The sequence below is a fragment of the Chiloscyllium punctatum genome, chromosome 3 (assembly GCF_047496795.1).
Source record: "Chiloscyllium punctatum isolate Juve2018m chromosome 3, sChiPun1.3, whole genome shotgun sequence".
NCBI classification, from domain to species: domain Eukaryota; kingdom Metazoa; phylum Chordata; class Chondrichthyes; order Orectolobiformes; family Hemiscylliidae; genus Chiloscyllium; species Chiloscyllium punctatum.
The window spans coordinates 139,467,370-139,487,867 of NC_092741.1; the positions used below are offsets into that span (position 1 = coordinate 139,467,370).

Sequence of the window (20,498 nt, forward strand, 5' to 3'; positions counted from 1 at the left end):
TGTCATGGGCCATAGTCTGAAAAGAGAGAACTGTTTTTTTTTTGAAAGAGATTCTTCAAAGTATCTTACCCACATCTCCCAACCATCCAATGCCCCCACCAATGGTCCATCACACGCTCCACACCAACTCATCGCACTTGCATGCCCATTCATCCAGTATGCACTCTGTGTAGAACCAATGTACCCACTGTAGTAACCAATGACAAGTGTGGAAAACCTTTTAAAAAGAAACTCTTCAGGATCCTTAAAAAGTGTGATGCATTTTATATGATATAAAGGCGCCAATAAACCTGACATTTTTTAAAAAATCAAAAGAATGTACAAGCATTTTACTTACCTGTTTATCTTGTGGAAATAACTGAGTAATTGACAAAATAAAAATCTGAGAAAAGCTGCTTTTCATTAAACTGTTGAAACTACACACATAAGAAAAGAAATAGTTTGATTAAAGAAATACATAAATGACTAGACAAGCTTTTCCACTCATGCCATTTGTTCCTACAGGATTCATTGGTTCTATATATATTTTTTGTGTGAATGTGCCCGTGTCTATGGAAAATCATAGCACTTTGTATGGAGGGGCCATTGGAAGTTGGTGGGGTGCATGACTTTCCAAGAAGGATAGCAGTAAAAATTTTGGGTAGTTTATCAACTGTGATGGGAATGCAGGATAGGAGAGGCCATTGGATGTGGGTGAAGGCATAGGTTGTTGAGCGTTGGCATGAACGGGGAGTGGGTAGAAAGGTGAAAGCTCAAGGTCTGAATATTGAATAAAACAATTGGGATTATGTCTGGAGAATAGAAGAATGCTTTTTAATCAGCAGCCAGTTTTCGGCTGCCTCTGTACCTACCTCCAAACTGTGTTTCTAGGGGTAGTGGCCTATTCCAGCTAATGCCCAATCCTGCACCAGTAAAATGTATAAGTTTAGTGTGGCCATTTTATGACTCTTGCTCATGTAACTGAGATACCAAACACTCCTCTTCTCTATTAAAATGTGCTGAGGAAGATTAAAAATTATCCCTCTATATACCTAGCATTGTATACTCTTGATTTGAATTTGTATCTTCTTTAACTGTTTTCAAATTTCATTAAAGTTTCATACTGCCTTAATCTCTTCCTTTTGTAGGTGCTGGCACAATTTGATTAGTCTGAAAGTTCACATTTTGGATTTTCCAAACAAAATTTGTTTGCAAGAACTGTTAATTAAACTTGAAAAATTCTGAAATATTTAGAAATATAAAACTTACATTCTTTACAAGATTCTCAACTTGTCAGCTTTGTATTCAGCAAGCTTCTTTCCACCCACCAGTTTTTATTAAAAGAATCTTATTTAATATCATTCTGCTTTAAGAAAATATTGAGTTTCCTTTATTGAAGTTGTTGAAAGTATTGTGTAGGGATAAATATGGGTTTGCTCACTGCTATTCAGCTTTTGTTTCTCCTGATTCTGAATTTCAGAACCATGCCAAGTCTACTGGAATACTTAAGCTACAACTGTAATTTCATGGGTATCCTAGCAGGGCCATTATATCCATATAAAGACTATTTGGCTTTCATTGAAGGCAGGACATTGCATGTGAAGTGCACAGAAGTAAATGGAAAAGGAAATGGACAATGTGTAAAAAGTGAACCTTCACCTGTGGTAAGTTTTAACTGATATTTCATCAGAAAATTTCACTCTTGTAATGCAACAAACTGATAAATAAATGTAAAAAAATAGACTTTGTATCACCTGATTTAATTTGCTGTTCAGTTAGCTGTTCTTGTAGTCTGCTTTAGATATAATAGCATTATTTATCATTTTGAGTTTTTTAAGAGCTAGGTAAGTATATAAACATTAAAAAGTTTGCTATAGGTCTGTATTCAGTAAAGTCTTGGTGTCTCTTTTGTTATACAAATTTGCTTTGCCCATTTTTTAAATGTCATTGTTAATCCAAAATGCCCACCCTTTGCCAGTAAGCGGCCTGATTAGTTCAGTTGAAGATTCTTGATATTTTCTAATTAACCTCTTCAGAGATGTTACTGATAACCTCTAGAGTAAATGGGGCTTGAACCCAGTTCTCCTGGCTCAGAGGGAGAAACAGTGCCACTATCACAGTGCCACAAATGCCTAGAAATGGAATCTTCTGATTATTTTAGTTTATAATTCTCCACTTTTACATAAGTTCAATTTAATTATCTCTTTACAATTTCTATTAGGGTTTCCTGATTGCAGCATCTGTAGCTCTTTTAAGTCAACCTGTTTGAATATGTTCTGAAATACCATGTCTGGAGCAGGTGAGATTTTAAACCAGACCTTTGGCATAGAGGTAGGGACACTACCATCACGACAAGAGTCCATCGATTGAAGCTTCTACCACAAATTGCATAATGTGCATAGCTTATTGGACACTTCAAATTGAGGTCACTTGAACAACCAGCTGATCTGTCCTTTTTTTTTCAATTTTCAAGAATAAAAGAGGATTGTTTGTCATATTAGACAACTTCAGGAAAGAAATTAGAGCTGGCTAGACCATCACCTTTCCACCCACCGCCTAGCTGACCCCTATAATACAGGAGGGAGCAGAGCCAAAACTGGGACTGCACCAGAGAAAAAGGCTCACTTTACTCCAACTGTTGCCTGCACAGTTGTGTGTTATGTCGGCTTTTTCAATCTGTTGGCTAACTGCCATTCTTTCCTTCTAGTCCATCCTTGTAGAGTTCTGTCTCTTGAAACTATTCGAAATAATGATTAGAAACTATACCGCAAATATAATTTTGTAAAAACTGTTGAATATACAGTACTTAGATTTTAGAGTCATAGAGATGTATAACATGGAAACAGACTTTTTGGTCCAACTTGTCCATGCTGACCAGATATCCTAGATATACACAGTCCCATTTGCCAGCATTTGGCCCATATCCCTCTAAACCCTTCCTGTTCATATATGCATCCAGATCCCTCTTAAATGGTGTAATTGCCTACTCCACTTCTTCTGGCAGTTCATTCCATACACGTGCCACCCTTTGCATGAAAATGTTGCCCCTTAGTTCCCTTTTTAAATCTTTCATCTCACACTTTAAACCTATGTTCTCTAGTTTTGAACCCCCCCCCCCCGCCAACTCTGAAAACACCTTGTCTATTTAATCTAGCCATACCCCTCATGATTTTATAAGCCTCTCTATAAGGTCACCCCTCAGCCTCCGAATGCTCCAGGGAAAACAGCCCCAGCCTATTCAGCTTCTCCCTATAGCTCAAACCTTCCAAACCTGGCAACATCCTTAAGATCTTTTCTGAACCCTTTCACGTATCACAACACCTTTCCTATAGCCTTTTAAAGAATATTTTTTAATGTTGAACTTCCTTCTGTTTTCTTTCAGGTACCTGTTCTGCAGAAGCTCTTTGTTTGTGGGATTGCTTTGTCTTTTCATCTGACAGTTACTAAGGCATTTCCAGTGGAATACAATATTGACGAAACCTTTGTGACTACAGCTTCCCTGACTAGTCGAGTGTTTTACCTGTATTTTTCATTATTAGCAGCTAGGCCAAAGTATTATTTTGCTTGGAATCTTGGTGAGCCTTTTAAATGTTTTTGGTGGGCGTTGTCTATTGTGAATGTTTTAAATACTTGAAAGCACTTTTTTCTGTTTGTGGAAGTCTGAATATGTATTTGAATAGTGTAGCTCTACAGGAATGGAACAATGTAATGGTGACCTCAAGTGGTTACAACCGTAAAATAATCCTTTTGGGTTTCCTGTTTAGCATAAGTTGGTTACTTCAATCTTAATTAGTTGTGATGAGTGGATGAGAACTTTTCTGAACAAAGTCTGATCAGTAGTTGACTTGTTTCAAACTTAACAGGGTTTAATGTTGTATAAATATCAAAAACATTTTGAAATCTTGATCTAGTACTTTTTATGTAGGACTTGAGTGTATTATTGCTACTACTGAAATATATAATAACACTGCTAGGTATTAAATATGATTAAATGTTTTCAATATTTTCTGCCTCTTTATGTATGAGGAAGTCTAACATTTTATAGTCCTTTGCTTTGTTTCCAACTTTCCCAATTTTCTGCATCTAGTATAAAATTAATATTCATTATTAATAAAATTAATATCCATCACAAAATTAACTGTTTAAATCATCTAAAATCATGCGATATTTTAAAAATTCTGGACAGTCTTCAGTGGTTCCAGTGATTTTAAAACTGGGAGGAAGTAGGGTAGAAAGAAAAACAGTTGCTCGAGGTGTTATCTCTATTGGGGAGTTAAGAATGAAATCTATGAATAACAGAAGAGAGACATTGGGGAAAATATCATACGGTCAATTTTGGAGAAATATTATAAGGAGGTGGAAAAGGAAGAGAAAGGGAAGTTTGCATAAATAGTCAGCTGTGACTTTGATTTTTGCCATTGCAGCACTATAGTAGGCAGATGGCCAAGATTCTTAACATGGCTGTCCGAAGGATAGGATAACTGAGAAGAAAGGGATCTTGGAAATGAGATGATCGTTTGATAACAAGGTTGAAGTTAGAAAGTTATTTCTAATGTCAGCTAACAAGGGGTCAGCCAGGGGAGGGGAATAGTGAGTAGTTTAGTGGGAATGGAGGTCAAGCAATAAGGCTGGATAAAATGAGCTCAGAGCATGAGGAGCAACGGGGCAAGAGTTGGGTAAAATCACCAAAGTCTACCTGTACCATCAGGCTGCTCCCTCATTAGAGAGGCACGACCGGTCATCAGTTTAACCTGAGTCATCACACCTTGGGCAAGGGGCGAGGTTGAAAAAGTGAGATCTTTGTGTTAATCTCAGCTGGTATAGGAATTAAGCTTATGCTGTTGGCATCGCTCTGCACCATGCATTCAGACGATTAGGCTAACGGACCCCCCACAACAGCTGGGGGCATGGTGGCACAGTGGTTAGCACTGCTGCCTCACAGCTACAGAGACTTGGGTTCAATTCCCGCCTCAGGCAACTGTCTGTGTGGAGTTTGCACATTCTCCCCGTGTCTGCGTGGGTTTCCTCTGGGTGCTTCAGTTTCCTCCCACAGTCAAAAAATGTGCAGGTTAGGTGAATTGGCCGTGGCTAAATTGCCTGTGGTGTTACGTGAAGGGATAAATGTAGGGGAATGGGTCTGAGTGGGTTGCTGTTCGGAGGGTCGGTGTGGAGTTGTCAGGCCGAAGGGCCTGTTAACCATGCTGTAAGTATTCTAATCTAATCTAATCTAAATGTAATTTGAGTACAAAGACTGGAATTTCCTGAAGAATAAACAGACTTGGTGGGCTTGCCTGGTAGTTTGTGGCTTTCAAATGCAAGATAATTTTAATATTTTTGTCAAATAGTCCCAAATGAATTAATCTGCAATGGTGGAGAGTTTTTTGAGCAGTGCCCTAATGAGAGTAGCAGCAATAAAATATGACTTAGCTGGGGTCTAAACTTGGGTGTCTGCTTAGAAGCTCACACTAAGACTGAATCAAAATATCTACATTAAAAAAGCAATCTAATACTGACATTTATACAATGAGGTTAGAGAATTATATCTTGCTGGAATTTTTGTATGTATATAGTGAAGAAAAACTTTTGGAATTAATTTGTAAAACTTATTTAAACAATAAGTTATTGTTGTCACATGCAATTTTATTTTGAACAGCTGATGCTATCAACAATGCTGCAGGATTTGGCTTCAATGGCTATGACGATAAAGGCAATGCTCGTTGGGACTTGATTTCAAATTTAAATATTGTTAACATTGAGGTAAGAATTCTTTGTAGTTGCCTTTTTTAAAACTAGGCAATTATTTAGTTGTAGCAATCCCCATGCTAGGTGTGTACACTAACCAACTGCACGTTGACCCCACGCACACAACAAACATTTCTTTCCAGTAACTGTCCCTGTAACCGACGCTGGGTGTGTTACTCACCATCTTTTTGTACTCCTTGAAGTATATAAGGAAAGAGACGGGAGCAACGTTTGAAATAGAAAAATGTTTATGAATAATACAACAATTGTCCATTCCACTTCATCTTCTGTGACACATATATTTTGACTACTTGACACATAGCATGCTGACATTCTATGATTGAAGTTAACTTGGATTTTGTTTCTATGCTTTCAAGCAAAGAAATTTCCAAGATTGAAAACTCCATTGTTCACCTAAAGTTGTTCCCCACTCTATTTAGGGCTTTCCATTCCCACATTTGACCTATACGTATAAAAATAATGTCCATCATAGTGGCTCAGTGGTTAGCACTGCTGCCCTCATAGCGACAGGGACCTGGTTTTGATCCCAGTCACTGGCAACTGGATGTGTGGAGTTTAGCACATTCTCCCTGTGTCTGCGTGGGTTTCCTCCAGGTGCTCACTTTCCTCCCACAGTCCAAAGATGTGATTTGGCCACACTAAATTGCCCATGGTGTTCGGGGATTGTCATGGGAAATGCAGAGCAATAGGGCAAGGGAATGGGGCTGGGTAGGATACTGTTTGGTGGGTCATTGTGGACTTGTTTGGCCAAATAGCCTGTTTCCACACTTGAGGGGTTCTATGATTCTACGATTTTCATGTGTTTTTTTTTCCCCACAGTTTGCAACAAGCTTTAAAATGTTCATTGACAACTGGAACATACAGACAGCGCTGTGGTTTAAAAGGTAAAAGTCTTGCCAAGCTGTTTACTTAAGGAGTGACCACTACAGCAACCGTTGGTTGTGTTGGTTCTTATACTGTATTGATAGTCGACAGAACATATTGTTTGCTGTGTTGCAGTTAGAGGATACTGGTCATGTAGTATTTCTGTTCTGCAATGTCGGATGATCTTCCATATACTACGTAAAGAAGAGGCTGGTTCAGCTATACTGGAAGCATTCCCAAGTATCTTACCTGTACTCTCCAGACAAAATCTGGTTTGCAATCAAACTGGATACTTTTTGTAATGGGCTAAATTATTAGTTTATTCATAAAACAGGATTATTTACAGAAGCAACCAGGACAGGCAAGATATTTTGCTGAAAATTATGCAGGGAGCTGGCCTATGTCTCACACTTCCCCCATTGATTGAAAACGAAGTGCCCAGTGACTGGATAAACCAGTTAGTTTTGCTTTAAGCAAAGGTGTGCAAGCTACTTTACGTGCTTACTTTGCAATTTTGAAAATAATGTAGGCATGTAAAATAGTAATTATTTTCTCAAGGTCACTGTCTATGTTTTTGCCATCAGTTAGCTTTAGCCTACTATGTTACAGAGCCATAGGGATATACAGAATGGAAACAGACCCTTCGGTCCAACCTGGCCGTGCCGACCAGATACCCCAACCCAATCTAGTCCCACCTGCCAGCACCCGGCCCAAATCCCTCCAAACCCTTCCTATTCATATAACCATCCAAACGCCTCTTAAATGTTGCAATTGTACCAGCTTCCACCACTTCCTCTGGCAGCTCATTCCATACGCTTAGCACCTTGTGTGTAAAAGGTTGGGTCTCTTTTATATCTTTCCACTCTTACCCAAAATCTATGCCCTCTAGTTCTGGACTCCCCAACTCCAGGGAAAAGACTTTGCCTATTTACCCTATCCATGCCTCTCATAATTTTGTAAACTTCTATAAGGTCACCCCTCAGCCTCCGACGCTCCAGAGAAAACAGCCCCAGCCTGTTCAGTCTCTCCCTATAGCTCAAATCCTCCAACCCTAGCAACATCCTTGTAAATCTTTTCTGAACCCTTTCAAGTTTCACAACATCTTTCCAATAGGAAGAAGACCAATTCCATATCCTTTTCCACAGTAAATAATACAAAATACTCGTTTAGTATTTTCCCCCATTTTCTGTGGCTCCACACAAAGGCAGCCTTGCTGATGTTTGCGGGGCCCTATTCTCTCCCTAGTTACCCTCTTGTGCTTAATGTATTTGTAAAAACCCTTTGGATTCTCCTCAACTATTTTGCCAAAGCTATTTCATGTCCCCTTTTTGCCCTCCTGATTTCCCTCTTAAGTATATTCCTACTGTCCTTATACTCTTCTAAGGATTCACTTGATCTATCCTGTCTATACCTTACATACGCTTCCTTCTTTTTCTTAATCAAACCCTCAATTTCTTTGTCATCCAGCATTCCCTATACCTACCAGCCTTTCCTTTCACTGTAACAGGAATATCCTTTCTCTGGATTCTCATTATCTCATTTCTGAAGGCTTCCCATTTTCCAGCCGTCCCTTTACCTGCGAACATCTGCCCCCAATCACCTTTCGAAAGTTCTTGCGTAATTCCGTCAAAATTGGCCTTTCTCCAATTTAGAACTTCAACTTTTAGATCTAAGCTATCCTTTTCCTTCACTTTTTTAAAATCTAATAGAATTATGGTCACTGGCCCCAAAGTGCTCCCCCACTGACACCTCAGTCGCTTGCCCTGCCTTATTTCCCAAGAGTAGGTCAGGTTTTGCACCTTCTCTCGTAGGTACATCCATATACTGAATCAGAAAATGTTCTTGTACACACTTAACAAATTCCTCTCCATCCAAATCCTTAACACAATGGCAGTCCCAGTCTGTGTTTGGGAAGTTAAAATCCCCTACCATAACCACCCTATTATTTTTACAGATAGCTGAGATCTCCTTACAAGTTTGTTTCTCAATATCCCTCTGACTATTAGGGGGTCTATAATACATTCCTAATAAGGTGATAATCCCTCTCTTATTTCTTGGCTCCACCCAAATAACTTCCCTGGATGTATTTCTGGGAGTATCCTCCTCAGTACAACTGTAATGCTATCCCTTATCAAAAACGTTGCTCCCCCCCTCTCTCGCTTCCCTTTCTATCCTTACAGTAGCACTTATATCCTGGTACATTAAGCTGCCAGTCCTGCCCATCCTTGAGCCATGTTTCTGTAATTGCTATGATATCCCAGTCCCATGTTCCTAACCCTTCCCTCAGTTCATCTGCCTTCCCTGTTAGGCCCATTGCATTGAAATAAATGCAGTTTAATTTATTAGTCCTACCTTGTCCCTGCCTGCCCTGACAGACTCGCTTCTCTCCTCAACTGTACCAGTCTCAGATTGATCTCTTTCCTCACTATCACCCTCAGTCCCACCTTACTAGTTTAAATCCTCCCGAGCAGCTTGAGCAAATCTCCCTGCCAGTATATTAGCCCCCTTCCAATTTAGGTGCAAACCGTCCATCTCGTACAGGTCACTTCTACCCCAAAAGAGATTCCAATGGCCCAAAAATGTGAATCCCTCTCCCATACACCAGCTTCTCAGCCATGTATTCATCTGCTCTTACCTCCTATTCCTGCCCTCACTAGCTTGTGGCACTGGAAGTAATCCAGATATTACTACTCTCGAGGACCTCCTTTTTAAAATTCCTGCCTAACTCTCTGTAATCTCCCTTCAGAATCTCAACCTTTTCACTTCCTATATCGTTGGTTCCAATGTGGACAATGACCTCTTGCTGGCCCCCCTCCCCTGTGAGAACATTTTGCACCCTCTGAGACATCCTTGATCCTGCTTTTTCGCTGCTGGCCACAGAAACGTCCTGTCTGTACCTTGGACTAGAGAGTCCCCTAACACAATTGATCACTTGCAACCCGACTTACCCCTTATTGCATTAGAGCCAGTCTCAATACCAGAAACTTTGTGCTTTATTTCCCTGAGAATCCATCACTCCCTACATTTTCCAAAACTGCATACTTGTTTGAAATGGGTGTAGCCACAGAAGGCTTCTGCACTAGCTGCCTACCTCTCTTACCTTTCCGGGAGCTAACCCATCTTTGTGACTGTATCTGAGACTTCCCCTCCTTCCTATAACTGCTATCCATCACATACTGTTGCTTTTGCAAATCCCTCATTGCTTCTAACTGTCTCTCCAAACAATCCATTCAATCTGATGAGATTCTCAACCAACAGCATTTATTGCAGATACAATCAGCTGTAACCCTTAAACTCCCACATCTGACAAGAAGTACACATCACTCTACTAAAGGCCATTTTTGCTCCTTTACAATCTACAAACCCAGAAAATAACACTGTCTTATTCCTCTACAAAACACTGCCCCAGGTTAAATTAATAGTTATTGCTTATATTTTAAGCTTAATCAAGAGACACATCTCAAAAAACATATAATCAAGAAAGAATCCACTCTACTCACTACTGCAGATTTTCAGTAGCTCCCACTTAAAAACAATACACTTATCTGCTTCTGTGCTGTGAATTTTGCCCAAACAGTTCCTTCAAGATCAGCTGTGAATTTCACTGTTTGTTAATTTTCCCATACACTTTCTGATGTCCAGCGATACATGATTTCAAACAGCAAAAGCAGTAACTCTGCAGGTTCACTGCTGTGGCAGTTTCTCTCTCTCTCTCTCTCTCTCTCTCTCTCTCTCCTGCAATGACCTCACCGTGTGCTTCCTTTGTCTGTTCTTGTCCCTTTTAAAGCTGCTCTTGATTTGACTTGACTTTTTTCCCCAAAGTTCCAAAACAATGCAACAGCATATGAAACAGTAATTGCTGCTCCTGGAATTTGAGGAAATCACCTCCAACACCTAAACTACCTCAATAAAGGAGCAGCTGTTACAGCCCTGTCCTCAATCCTCATTAGTTTGTGATTTTACAAATTTGAGAAATTGTTTACCGACAACTAAAAGCCAGCTATTTTTTTTTTTTGTTGAACATTTAGAAATACCCAGTAATTCTAAATTTGTAACTCACGACAATTTTAGATAAGGGAGCGCCTTTTTCAAAGTTCTCAATATGGAGAGTCATGTTTGCTTTCTTGAGCCCCATACTATCCCTCTTAGGAACTTTTAATTTTCAGCCATTTTAAATCTTACGAAGAAGTTGATCAAATGGAGACTCCAAGTTTAATGCAAAATTGTATACATGAACTGACTTCAAATAATGAATTAATTTAAATGCCTTTCATTTCAGAGTTTGCTATGACCGCTGCCATTACTATCCAACAGCAGCAACATTTGTACTCTCTGCAATGTGGCATGGAGTGTATCCAGGATATTACATGACATTTTTAACAGGAATACCAATGACATTAGCAGCCCGTGCAGTAAGTTAATCACTTCATATTTAAGCTCTATGTTTATTGATGCAATCTTGTACCTATTTTCAAGTGATTAGATTACTCAGTGTGGAAACAGGCCCTTTGGCCCAACAAGTCCACACCGCCCCGCCGAAGCGCAACCCACTCATACATTTACCCCTTACCTAACACTACGGGCAATTTAGCATGGCCAATTCACCTAGCCTGCACATCTTTGGACTGTGGGAGGAAACCAGAGCACCTGGAGGAAACCCACAAAGACACGGGGAGAACATGCAAACTCCACACAGTCAGTCGCCTGAGGCAGGAACTGAACCCAGGTCTCTGGTGCTGTGAGGCAGCAGTGCTAACCATTGTGCCACCGTGCCGCCCAATGCTTGTCCTTTTGCTTCTGAGGTGGTAACCTCTTTCAGTGAGTAATAGTTTTCTTATTAAAAAGGAAACTTGAACATCTGCAATGATAACTTCCTTAATTAAAATTATAAATTTGACAAGACCATCTTATTTAATCTATTTTTTTATTTACATTTATGTGCAATTGACTGACATGCATGGTTAATGAATTGGCAGGGTGAAGTTTTATGTGAGCTGGGTGGTGAGGAGAAATTCCACCCTTATTTTTGTTCAAAGTCTTTGCAAGCTATGACTGGTCTTGTGGTCACATTTAATAATACAATAAATTTTATGGGACCAGGAGTGTGCTGGTTACTCAAAAATTCCAGATAATCAAGCGGTATGCATAACTGCAGTAAACCCTGAAGCTTTGTGACATAATCATCCATCAAAACAAGTGTTAAAACATCATCTCACCACCTAAACCAATATTAAAAAGCTCAGTACGTAGTAGAAATGTACTGTGGAGGCGATACACATCACTGTTATACCTTATTACAGCATAAATACTCGGACATCACAATATGGGAAGTATATAATTTTTGCTGGTTTACCAAGAAGGCAGGCTGGTAAGATGCCAGTTGAAATGAAGTTTGCTGTATTATGGGGTCATTTCTGCACTTCCATCCTTTTATAATGTGGGAGCATGTCCTGTCCTTCTCTGTCCAACACTAATGAAAAAGAAATCAGTGTGCATACCTGTGATTTTCCTGTAATGTATCTTCATAAGTACCATTTCCCACGATAAGCAACAGTAGGACTTTGACACTCAAATCTGAAGTATTATTCTCAAATGTTGTGTTTTCGTAGATCAGAAACAACTTTCGATCCTACTTTCTGAAATCACCAGCTGCCAAGTTGTATTATGATGTCATAACCTGGATTGCAACAATGATAGCAATAAGTTACACAGTTGTACCATTTGTTTTGCTGTCGGTCGAGTCATCACTAAAGTTTTACAGGTAAGCTGAGAAGGGTATGATTCTTAAAGATTGTGCACGTGTATGAAGCCAGTTATCATTGGTAAATGACAAAGCAGCATCCAGTGTCAAAGATGGCACTGCAGGAAGTATGCATTTAGAAAAGTTCTTCAGATTTTTAAAAACCGTTTTCTTCTAAAAACTAATGCAAAAAAAGATTTAGAAAGGCTAGCCTCTGGTGTGTATCCACGCGTGCCCACTCGACCCCCATCAAGCTCAATTAATCATTGAGAGTTTTCATTAACTGCACTCATTTGCAGGCCTTAGAGGAGACTTAAAAATTTAACTAGCTCTTCAGGAGCAAAGAAAATAATGGGAATATGTTTAAAGGTTTTGATGATTTTTAAAAAGCAATCACTTTGCTTTTTTTTACTCCAATAGCTGGCAGGTAGTTTGCACATTTTTTAAAAGTCAGTTTGAGACAATTTAAAGTTGTTACTTGGGTGGTTTCAAGTAATGTGTTTAAAAGTTGGCACAGCTAAGTCACAAGCACATGCAGAAGAGGTAGCGATCATGTGACTATGGCAGGCAAGCCAGCCAGTACACAAAGTACAATTGCATTTCTCCATATAGAATAGATGCTTTTCACAAAAGCAGCAACATTGCATGCACTATAATGTGCAGTTGCAAGTTACCAATATGCATGGTCACAAAGAAAACTACTATTCATTTACAAAACTATACTAACTCCAGTCATAGAGATGTACAGCACGGAAACATACCCTTCGGTCCAACCTGTCCACGCCGACCAGATATCCCAACCCAATCTAGTGCCACCTGCCAGCACCCGGCCCATATCCCTCCAAACCCTTCCTATTCATATACCCATCCAGATGCCTTTTAAGTGTTGCAATTGTACGAGCCTCTACCACTTCCTCTGGCACCTCATTCCATAAATGTACAACCCTCTGTGTGAAAAAGTTGTCCCTAAGGTCTCTTTTATACCTTTCCCCTCACCCTACACCTATACCCCCTAGTTCTAGACTCCCTCACCCCAAGGAAGACACTTTGTCTATTTATCCTGTCCACGTCCCTCATAATTTTATAAACCTCCATAAGGTCACCCCTCAGCCTCCGAAGCTCCAGGGAAAGCAGCCCTCGCCTATTCAACCTCTCCCTTTAGCTCACATCCTCCAACCCTGGCAATATCCTTGTAAATCTTTTCTGAACTCTTTCAAGTTTCACAACATCCTTCCAATAGGAAGGAGACCAGAATCGCTGGCAATATTCCAAAAGCGGCCTAACCAATATTCTGTACAGCCGCAACACGACCTCCCAACTCTTGTTCTCGATACGCCGACCAATAAAGGAAAGCATACCAAATGCCTCCTTCACTATCCTATCTACCTGCGACTCCACTTTCAAGGAGCTATGAACTTGCACTCCAAGGTCTCTTTGTTCAGCAACACTCCCTAGGACCTTACCATTAAATGTATAAGTCCTGCTAAGATTTGCTTTCCCAAAATGCAGCACCTCGCATTTATCTAAATTAAACTCCATCTTCCACTTCTCAGTCCACTGGCCCATCTGATCAAGATCCTGTTGTAATCTGAGGTAACCTTCTTCGCTGTCCACTACACCTCCAATTTTGGTGTCATCTGCAAACTTACGAACTTATACCTCTTATGCTCACATCCAAATCATTTATATACATAATGAAAAATAGTGGACCCAGCACCGATCCTTGTGGCACAGGCTGCCAACCTGAAAAACAACCCTCCACCACCACCACCCTCTGTCTTCTACCTTTGAGTCAGTTCTGTATCCAAATGGCTAGTTCTCCCTGTATTCCATGAGATCTAACTTTGCCAACCCAGTCTCCCATGGGGAACCTTGTCCAACGCCTTATTGAAGAGTATATAGATAACGTCTACCACTCTGCCCTCATCAATCCTCTTTGTTACTTCAAAAAACTCAATCAACTTTGTGAGACATGATTTCCCATGCACAAAGCCATGTTGACTGTCCCCAATCAGTCCTTGCCTTTCCAAATACATGTACATCCTGTCCCTCAGGATTCCCTCCAACAACTTGCCCACCACCGACATCAGACTCACTGGTCTGTAGTTCCCTGTCTTGTCCTTACCACCTTCTTAAACAGTGGCACCACGTTAGCCAACCTCCAGTCTTTCGGCATCTCACCTGTGACTATCGATGATACAAATATCTTAGCAAAGGGCCAGCAATCACTTCTCTAGCTTGCCACAGAGTTCTAGGGTACACCTGATCAGGTCCTGGAGATTTATTGACTTCTGTGTTTCAAGATATCCAGCACTTCCTCCTGTGTTGTATATACATTTTTCAAGATATCACCATCTATTTCCCTACATTCTATATCTTCCATGTCTTTTTCCACAGTAAATACTGATGCAAAATACTAAGTATCTTCCCCCATCTCCTGTGATTCCACACAAAGGCTATCTTGCTGATCTTTGAGGGGGGCCAAGATTAGAGTGGTGCTGGAAAAGTAACGCAGGTCAGGCAGCATCCAGGGAGCAGGAAAATTGATGTTTTGGGCAAAAGCCCTTCATGCCCGAAACATCGATTTTTCCTGCTCTTCAGATGCTGCCTGACCTGTGCTTTTCGAGCACCACTCTAATCTGGACTCTGATCTCCAGTATCTGCAGTCCTCAGTTTCACCTAACTGATCTTTGAGGGGCCCTATTCTCTCCCTAATTGTCCTTTTGTCCTTTTTAATGTATTTGTAAAAACCCTTTTGGATTCTCCTTAACTTAGTCAGTTCCATTTTTGTCAGTCACTACACATAAATTGCATACACAGCTGTTTACATCATGCAGGACTCCTAATCATATACGTGTGCATTGTTGTTGACGTCTGATATCTACTTGTTCTTCATATTATGTTCCTTCAAGGATTGTTAGTAGAGTTGAGAATACTGTTGCCATAGTCTTAACTTTTGCCCTGATCCATTTCTGTTACTGAAGAATGAAGGGCCCCTGGGATTGATTATTCTTCTGTACTCTGCATCTGGTGTAGTTGTAATTAGATATCAACAGTTGCAGTGATGCATTTGGTCATTTGTGTTCACTGCACATGACTGAGCTGAAAAATGCTTCACATGGGTCCCAAATTTCTATGTGGGTGGACTTTTGTTGAGCATGTTGAATATTTGTACCCTGACTACCTCTGCAATGCTCAGCTCTGGCCTTTACGTGGCAGTATTTTCTTATCAGAATTGCTAAGATACAGAAAAAGTCCTTTCCGTCCATTGTGATATAAGTTTTCCAAAACAGCATTATGATTTATTGCCATTCTCTGGTCTATTCCCCATACTCTTGCACATTGGTCTGTTGAAATAATTATCTAATGATCACCTGAATGTTTGAATTGAATCTTCCTCCTCCATAATTCCAGGCAGTACCTTCCAGAATGACATTACACTTGCTAATTTTCAAATCACTTTAAATCTGCATAATCATGTTCTCTGGTCCTTTTATGAGCAGGAGCAGTTTCTCCCTATCTGTTCTATCCAGACATTGTATGGTTTGACACCTTCAGATCTTTTGCCCACCTCCTCTCCAAGGCAAACAGTCTGAAACTCTAATTTATCCTCTAACTTAAGTTTCCCATACCTGGAACCATTCTTGTAAAAAAAAGTTCCATATTCTCCAAAACTTTCAAATCCTTCCTGAGTGCTGCAGAATTCCACCAATTCACAAATTAATTGTTATCAAAACAGGTATAACAGAAATTACACCTGAATGGATTCAGCCATTTGACTATGAAATACTGATCCTTAATGGGCTAGGGGCTCTTTATTCCTCATTCCTGAAGAAGGGCTCTGGCCCAAAACATCAGTTCTCCTGCTGCTCGGATACTGCCTGACCTGTGCTTTTCCAGCAGCACACTCTCAACTCTGATCTCCCGTGTCTGCAGACTTCACATTCTCCTAGGGGCACTTTGTTTGCTTTCTTCTGTTTTATTTTTGCGTAAATACTGATGCAAAATACTTGTTTAGTATCTCCGCCATCCCCTGTGATTCCACACAAAGGCTACCTTGCTGATCTTTGAGGGGGGCCAAGATTAGAGTGGTGCTGGAAAAGTAGGCATTATTAACTCTTTGAAGGCTACAACTCAAGACATAATCAAGGACCTCTCAACCCTGATTGGTCCAGGCATTGCATGCTCAGACTCTTCATTGTTGCATGCATTACCTGGCCAGAGTGTGAACAGTTGCCCGTAGTGTTAGGTTAAGGGGTAAATGTAGGGGAATGGGTCTGGGTGGGTTGTGCTTTGGCGGGTCGGTGTGGACTTGTTGGGCCGAAGGGCCTGTTTCCACACTGTAAGTAATGTAATGTAAATAATGTAATGTAATGTAGTTCATGCTTAGTCTGTGATTGGATAGGTAGTATATTAGTTTCATGTAAAATTTTGTTTCATGGTCATCTGCTGATCACTCCACTCCTCCCATTACTTACTGATTTTGGTTCCTTAAATTGTCAATTGTCCATGGGCCCATCCTCTCCGTTACTCTTTCCTAGTCAGTGTTATACAGCATGAATACAGACCCATCGGCCCAACTTGTGCATGCCAACTAGATATCCTAAACTAAGCTAGTCCTTTTTTGCCAGCATTTGGCCCATATCCCTCTAAACCTTTCCTATTCATGTACCTATCCAGCTGCCTTTTAAAAGCCTCCATCATTTCCTCTGGCAGCTCGTTCCTCTTCATGAAAAAGTTGCCCCTCCAGTCCCTTTTTAAATCTTTCCCTTCTCCCCATTAACCTATGGCTTCTGGTTTTGGACTCCTACTCTAGGGAAAACGACCTTTGTTCATCACTCTATCCACGCCCCTCATGGTTTTATAAACCTCTACAGTGCAACATTCGAGGGCCAAAGTGCCTGTACTGCACTGTAATGTTCTATGTTCTATAAGGTCACCCCTCCGCCTACTACACTTCAGAGAAAATAGCCCCGGCCTATTCAGCCTCTCCCTATAGCTCAAACTTTCTAATCTCTGCCATGTCCTTGTAAGTCTTTTCTGAACCCTTTCAAGTTTAACAGTATCATCTTTCCTATAGCATGGAGACCAGAATTGAATGCGGTATTCCAAAAGTGGCCTCACCAATATCCTTTGTTTATGGTTAGCTTTATCACATTTTGCCAATATAAAAGGATCATTTGTGTTCTTTACCTGTTCATTTTAGAAAGATGTATGCTATCAAGACCCAGTAATTGTTGTTAAGGTCACCATCCCAATTTCTGCACTGGCCCTCTCAATTTACAATATTTCCAAGGTGTGTATCATCTGCAAACTTTGAAATTGTCCTCTGCATATCAAATTCTAGATCATTAACATATCAGGAAAAGCAAGGGTTCAGTCTCAACCTCAGAACTCTAGCCTTAAAAAATACTATTGACTGCTACACTCTGTTGCTCATTCAATTTTGTCTTCCTGTTAAAACTGTTTATTTGATTCTATGACCTTTGCTGACTGAAAGGTTAAGGCCAGTGCCCCTGCAATTTCGACTCCTGTTACCTCCATATTCTTGGATGTACTGATCAGGTCTCCGTGGGTAGTTAACCTTTTTAGGTACTGATGGTCTATGAGACACTTCTTCCTCCTTGGTTAAGATCACAAGGTAATCGTTTAACACCTCGGCTGCTCCCCAGGGGTAAGTTGCACACTTCCTTAGCTCTAGCCAAATTGATTCTGTCCTTGAATCCTCCTTTCTCCAGCATAAAAAAGCTGTCCTCAACCATTATCGCCACTCCTGCTCCTGCTTTCCTTTTTGTTTTGAACAAAGAATATTTCACATCCATTCTGTTGTTCCTTGAGTCAGGTCTCTTATCATCACAGTATCATATTTTTACGTGGCAATCTTGTAATTCCCTAATCTTATTTACTACACTTAGTACATTCACATACAAGCACAGTGACCCTGAACTGGACTTCATTATTTTCTCAAACAAAGGCAAAATACCGCAAATGTGGGAAATCTGAAATAAAAACAAAAATGCGAGAGAAACTCCCCAGGTTTGGCAGCATCTGTGCATTTCTTTGATATCTGCTTAGTCTTGCTTGATACAGTAGTAAAATCTGCATCAATTACTGCTTTCAACCATGGCTGTGTAGCTTGTTCACTGCAATTAGAGAGAGACTTCGTTTCTTTTTTTACCTAGTGTGTAGTGGAAGTTCTCAGCTGTGCTCTTTCACAGCAGACTTCAGCACAATGGAATGTGAACCACAAGCAAAAGCAGCATGCCACTAGCACCAGTTCAAGTTGTATTTTAACCTCCCAGTGTACTCCTAGAAGGGCAAGCCACTGTAACATGTATTTTGTCCACAATTACTTTGCCCTCATCTCCTATCATGTCCACAGTTTGGGACACAACTCGATTTCGAGATGTTGGTGTTGGACTGGGGTGTACAAAGTTTAAAAATCACAAACACCAGGTTATAGTCCAACACGTTTATTTGGAAGCACAGTTCTGGTTTTTTTGAATAGCTTATTTAGACTGCAATGTGGCATGCACACTTTTTTCCTAGCACTGATCGAAGGATTCCTACTCTTAATTTATTCAGTCCTTTTATTTAATTCTATGGCTATTTCATAGTTTTTCCTCATGTGGAAGAAAATCCAATTCTTTTAAAACTCCTTTCATTTTCATAGAAGCAGGGTGTTACCATTTTGACTCTCACAGTAATTCAAAGTTGCGGTCTGTTTTTACTTTTCCCTTGCTGCTCCTTTTCAGTAGTTGGCTCTTACGGCTCTTTAAATCCAAACAGTTCCAGTGCCATTTTCAACAGATGTGTTTAATGGTAGCTACAGACTGCACACAAAGGTATTTGCAGCATAGGTACAGATCATGTGTCTGCAGTCAGCAGTTAATCGAAATCCGGATAATTGAATGCTGAATAACACAGTTAAGCCAAGCATCAGGACCTTGCGATCTTGCTGGATAATCCGATATTTGTATAATTGAATGCCGGGTAATTGTCGTTCCTCTCTACGTACAGTTCATTTCTCCAAATTGCACTTAGTGATCACTTGCAAGTCAAAGGTGTTAGTATGTCATTTCACTTTTGTGTAACGTGCTTGCATTTGTTTGCTAAGAGATTCAAAATATCCGTCAGGCATACCAAAGTGTCGAACTTTTGTCTACCTAATAGCAATGCAGTTTACGAGCTGGATCTGTTAGCTTTCCAGAGTTGCCCTAATAATATAGCTTGCTTTATTTGTTTTGTAGCTTAGCTGAGAACATATGGCACAGGATTTAAAACTGATGCAGTTTCTTTGAAGCAATTCTCCAATTTTCTGAATTTTATCAACTCCATTAGTATCACGTTTTGAGTCAAGCAGCTCAATGTAATTTATTTCTCACTTTTTATAACTAATAAGTAGTTGCCCTAGTTGTCTGGTATTTCTGTGGATGCTTCCCTGTAGAGAGCTATCCTGGTAAGACTTCATCCTAAAGTTGTAGCTGCATTCTTGAAAAGTTTAACTTTGTATGAAATTAATTTAAGCAAATCACATTTTCCTATTAAATTGATGATAATGCTGCAGTTAAGTTTTGTAGATTCCTCTTCATCGGAAAAAGAGTTAATGCCTTATAAGATGGATGGCATGGTGGCTCAGTGGTTAGCATTGCTGCCTCACAGCACCAGGGACCCAGGTTCGATTCCATCCTCTGGCAACTGTCTGTGCAGTTTGCACATTCTCCCTGCGTTTGCACAGTTTTTCTTTGACTACTCCAGTTTCCTCCCACAGTCCAAAGATGTGCAGGTTAGGTGGATTGGCCATGCTAAATTGCCCGTAATGTCCAGGGATATGGAGGCCAGTTGAATTAGTCATGGGAAATGCAGGATTATAGGGATTGGGTGAGGTGCTCTTCAGAGATTTGTTATGTTCTTTTTAAATAAGTCAGGAATGTCACTGAATTCTCTGTGACCTCTAAATATGAACTGGTTCAGGAAAAGAGGAATTAAAATCTCAGAATGTTTACCAAAGATTAAATGCAATGTGGAACATGTACATATTTCATTTGACTACAAGAGTTCATTGTTCTGACCAATTCTTGGTTTTATAATGGAGTGTTATTGAAGGCATACATTTTGATGTTCTAGGTCATTTTAGACACTCAATTTTGCC

At 40.2% G+C, this 20,498-nt stretch overlaps 1 protein-coding gene across 6 annotated transcripts in view; it reads left to right on the top strand.

The window, feature by feature from the left end:
• Nucleotides 1-20,498, top strand: part of LOC140465662 (lysophospholipid acyltransferase 2-like) — a 129,889-nt gene that overhangs the window by 103,385 nt on the left and 6,006 nt on the right. For all 6 annotated transcript variants that reach the window (XM_072561257.1, XM_072561271.1, XM_072561278.1 and 3 more), the window contains 6 exons: nt 1,460-1,643; nt 3,362-3,554; nt 5,633-5,736; nt 6,562-6,626; nt 10,886-11,018; nt 12,216-12,367. In XM_072561257.1, the coding sequence (XP_072417358.1) occupies nt 1,460-1,643; nt 3,362-3,554; nt 5,633-5,736; nt 6,562-6,626; nt 10,886-11,018; nt 12,216-12,367 (831 nt within the window). The remainder of the gene's footprint in view (nt 1-1,459; nt 1,644-3,361; nt 3,555-5,632; nt 5,737-6,561; nt 6,627-10,885; nt 11,019-12,215; nt 12,368-20,498) is intronic.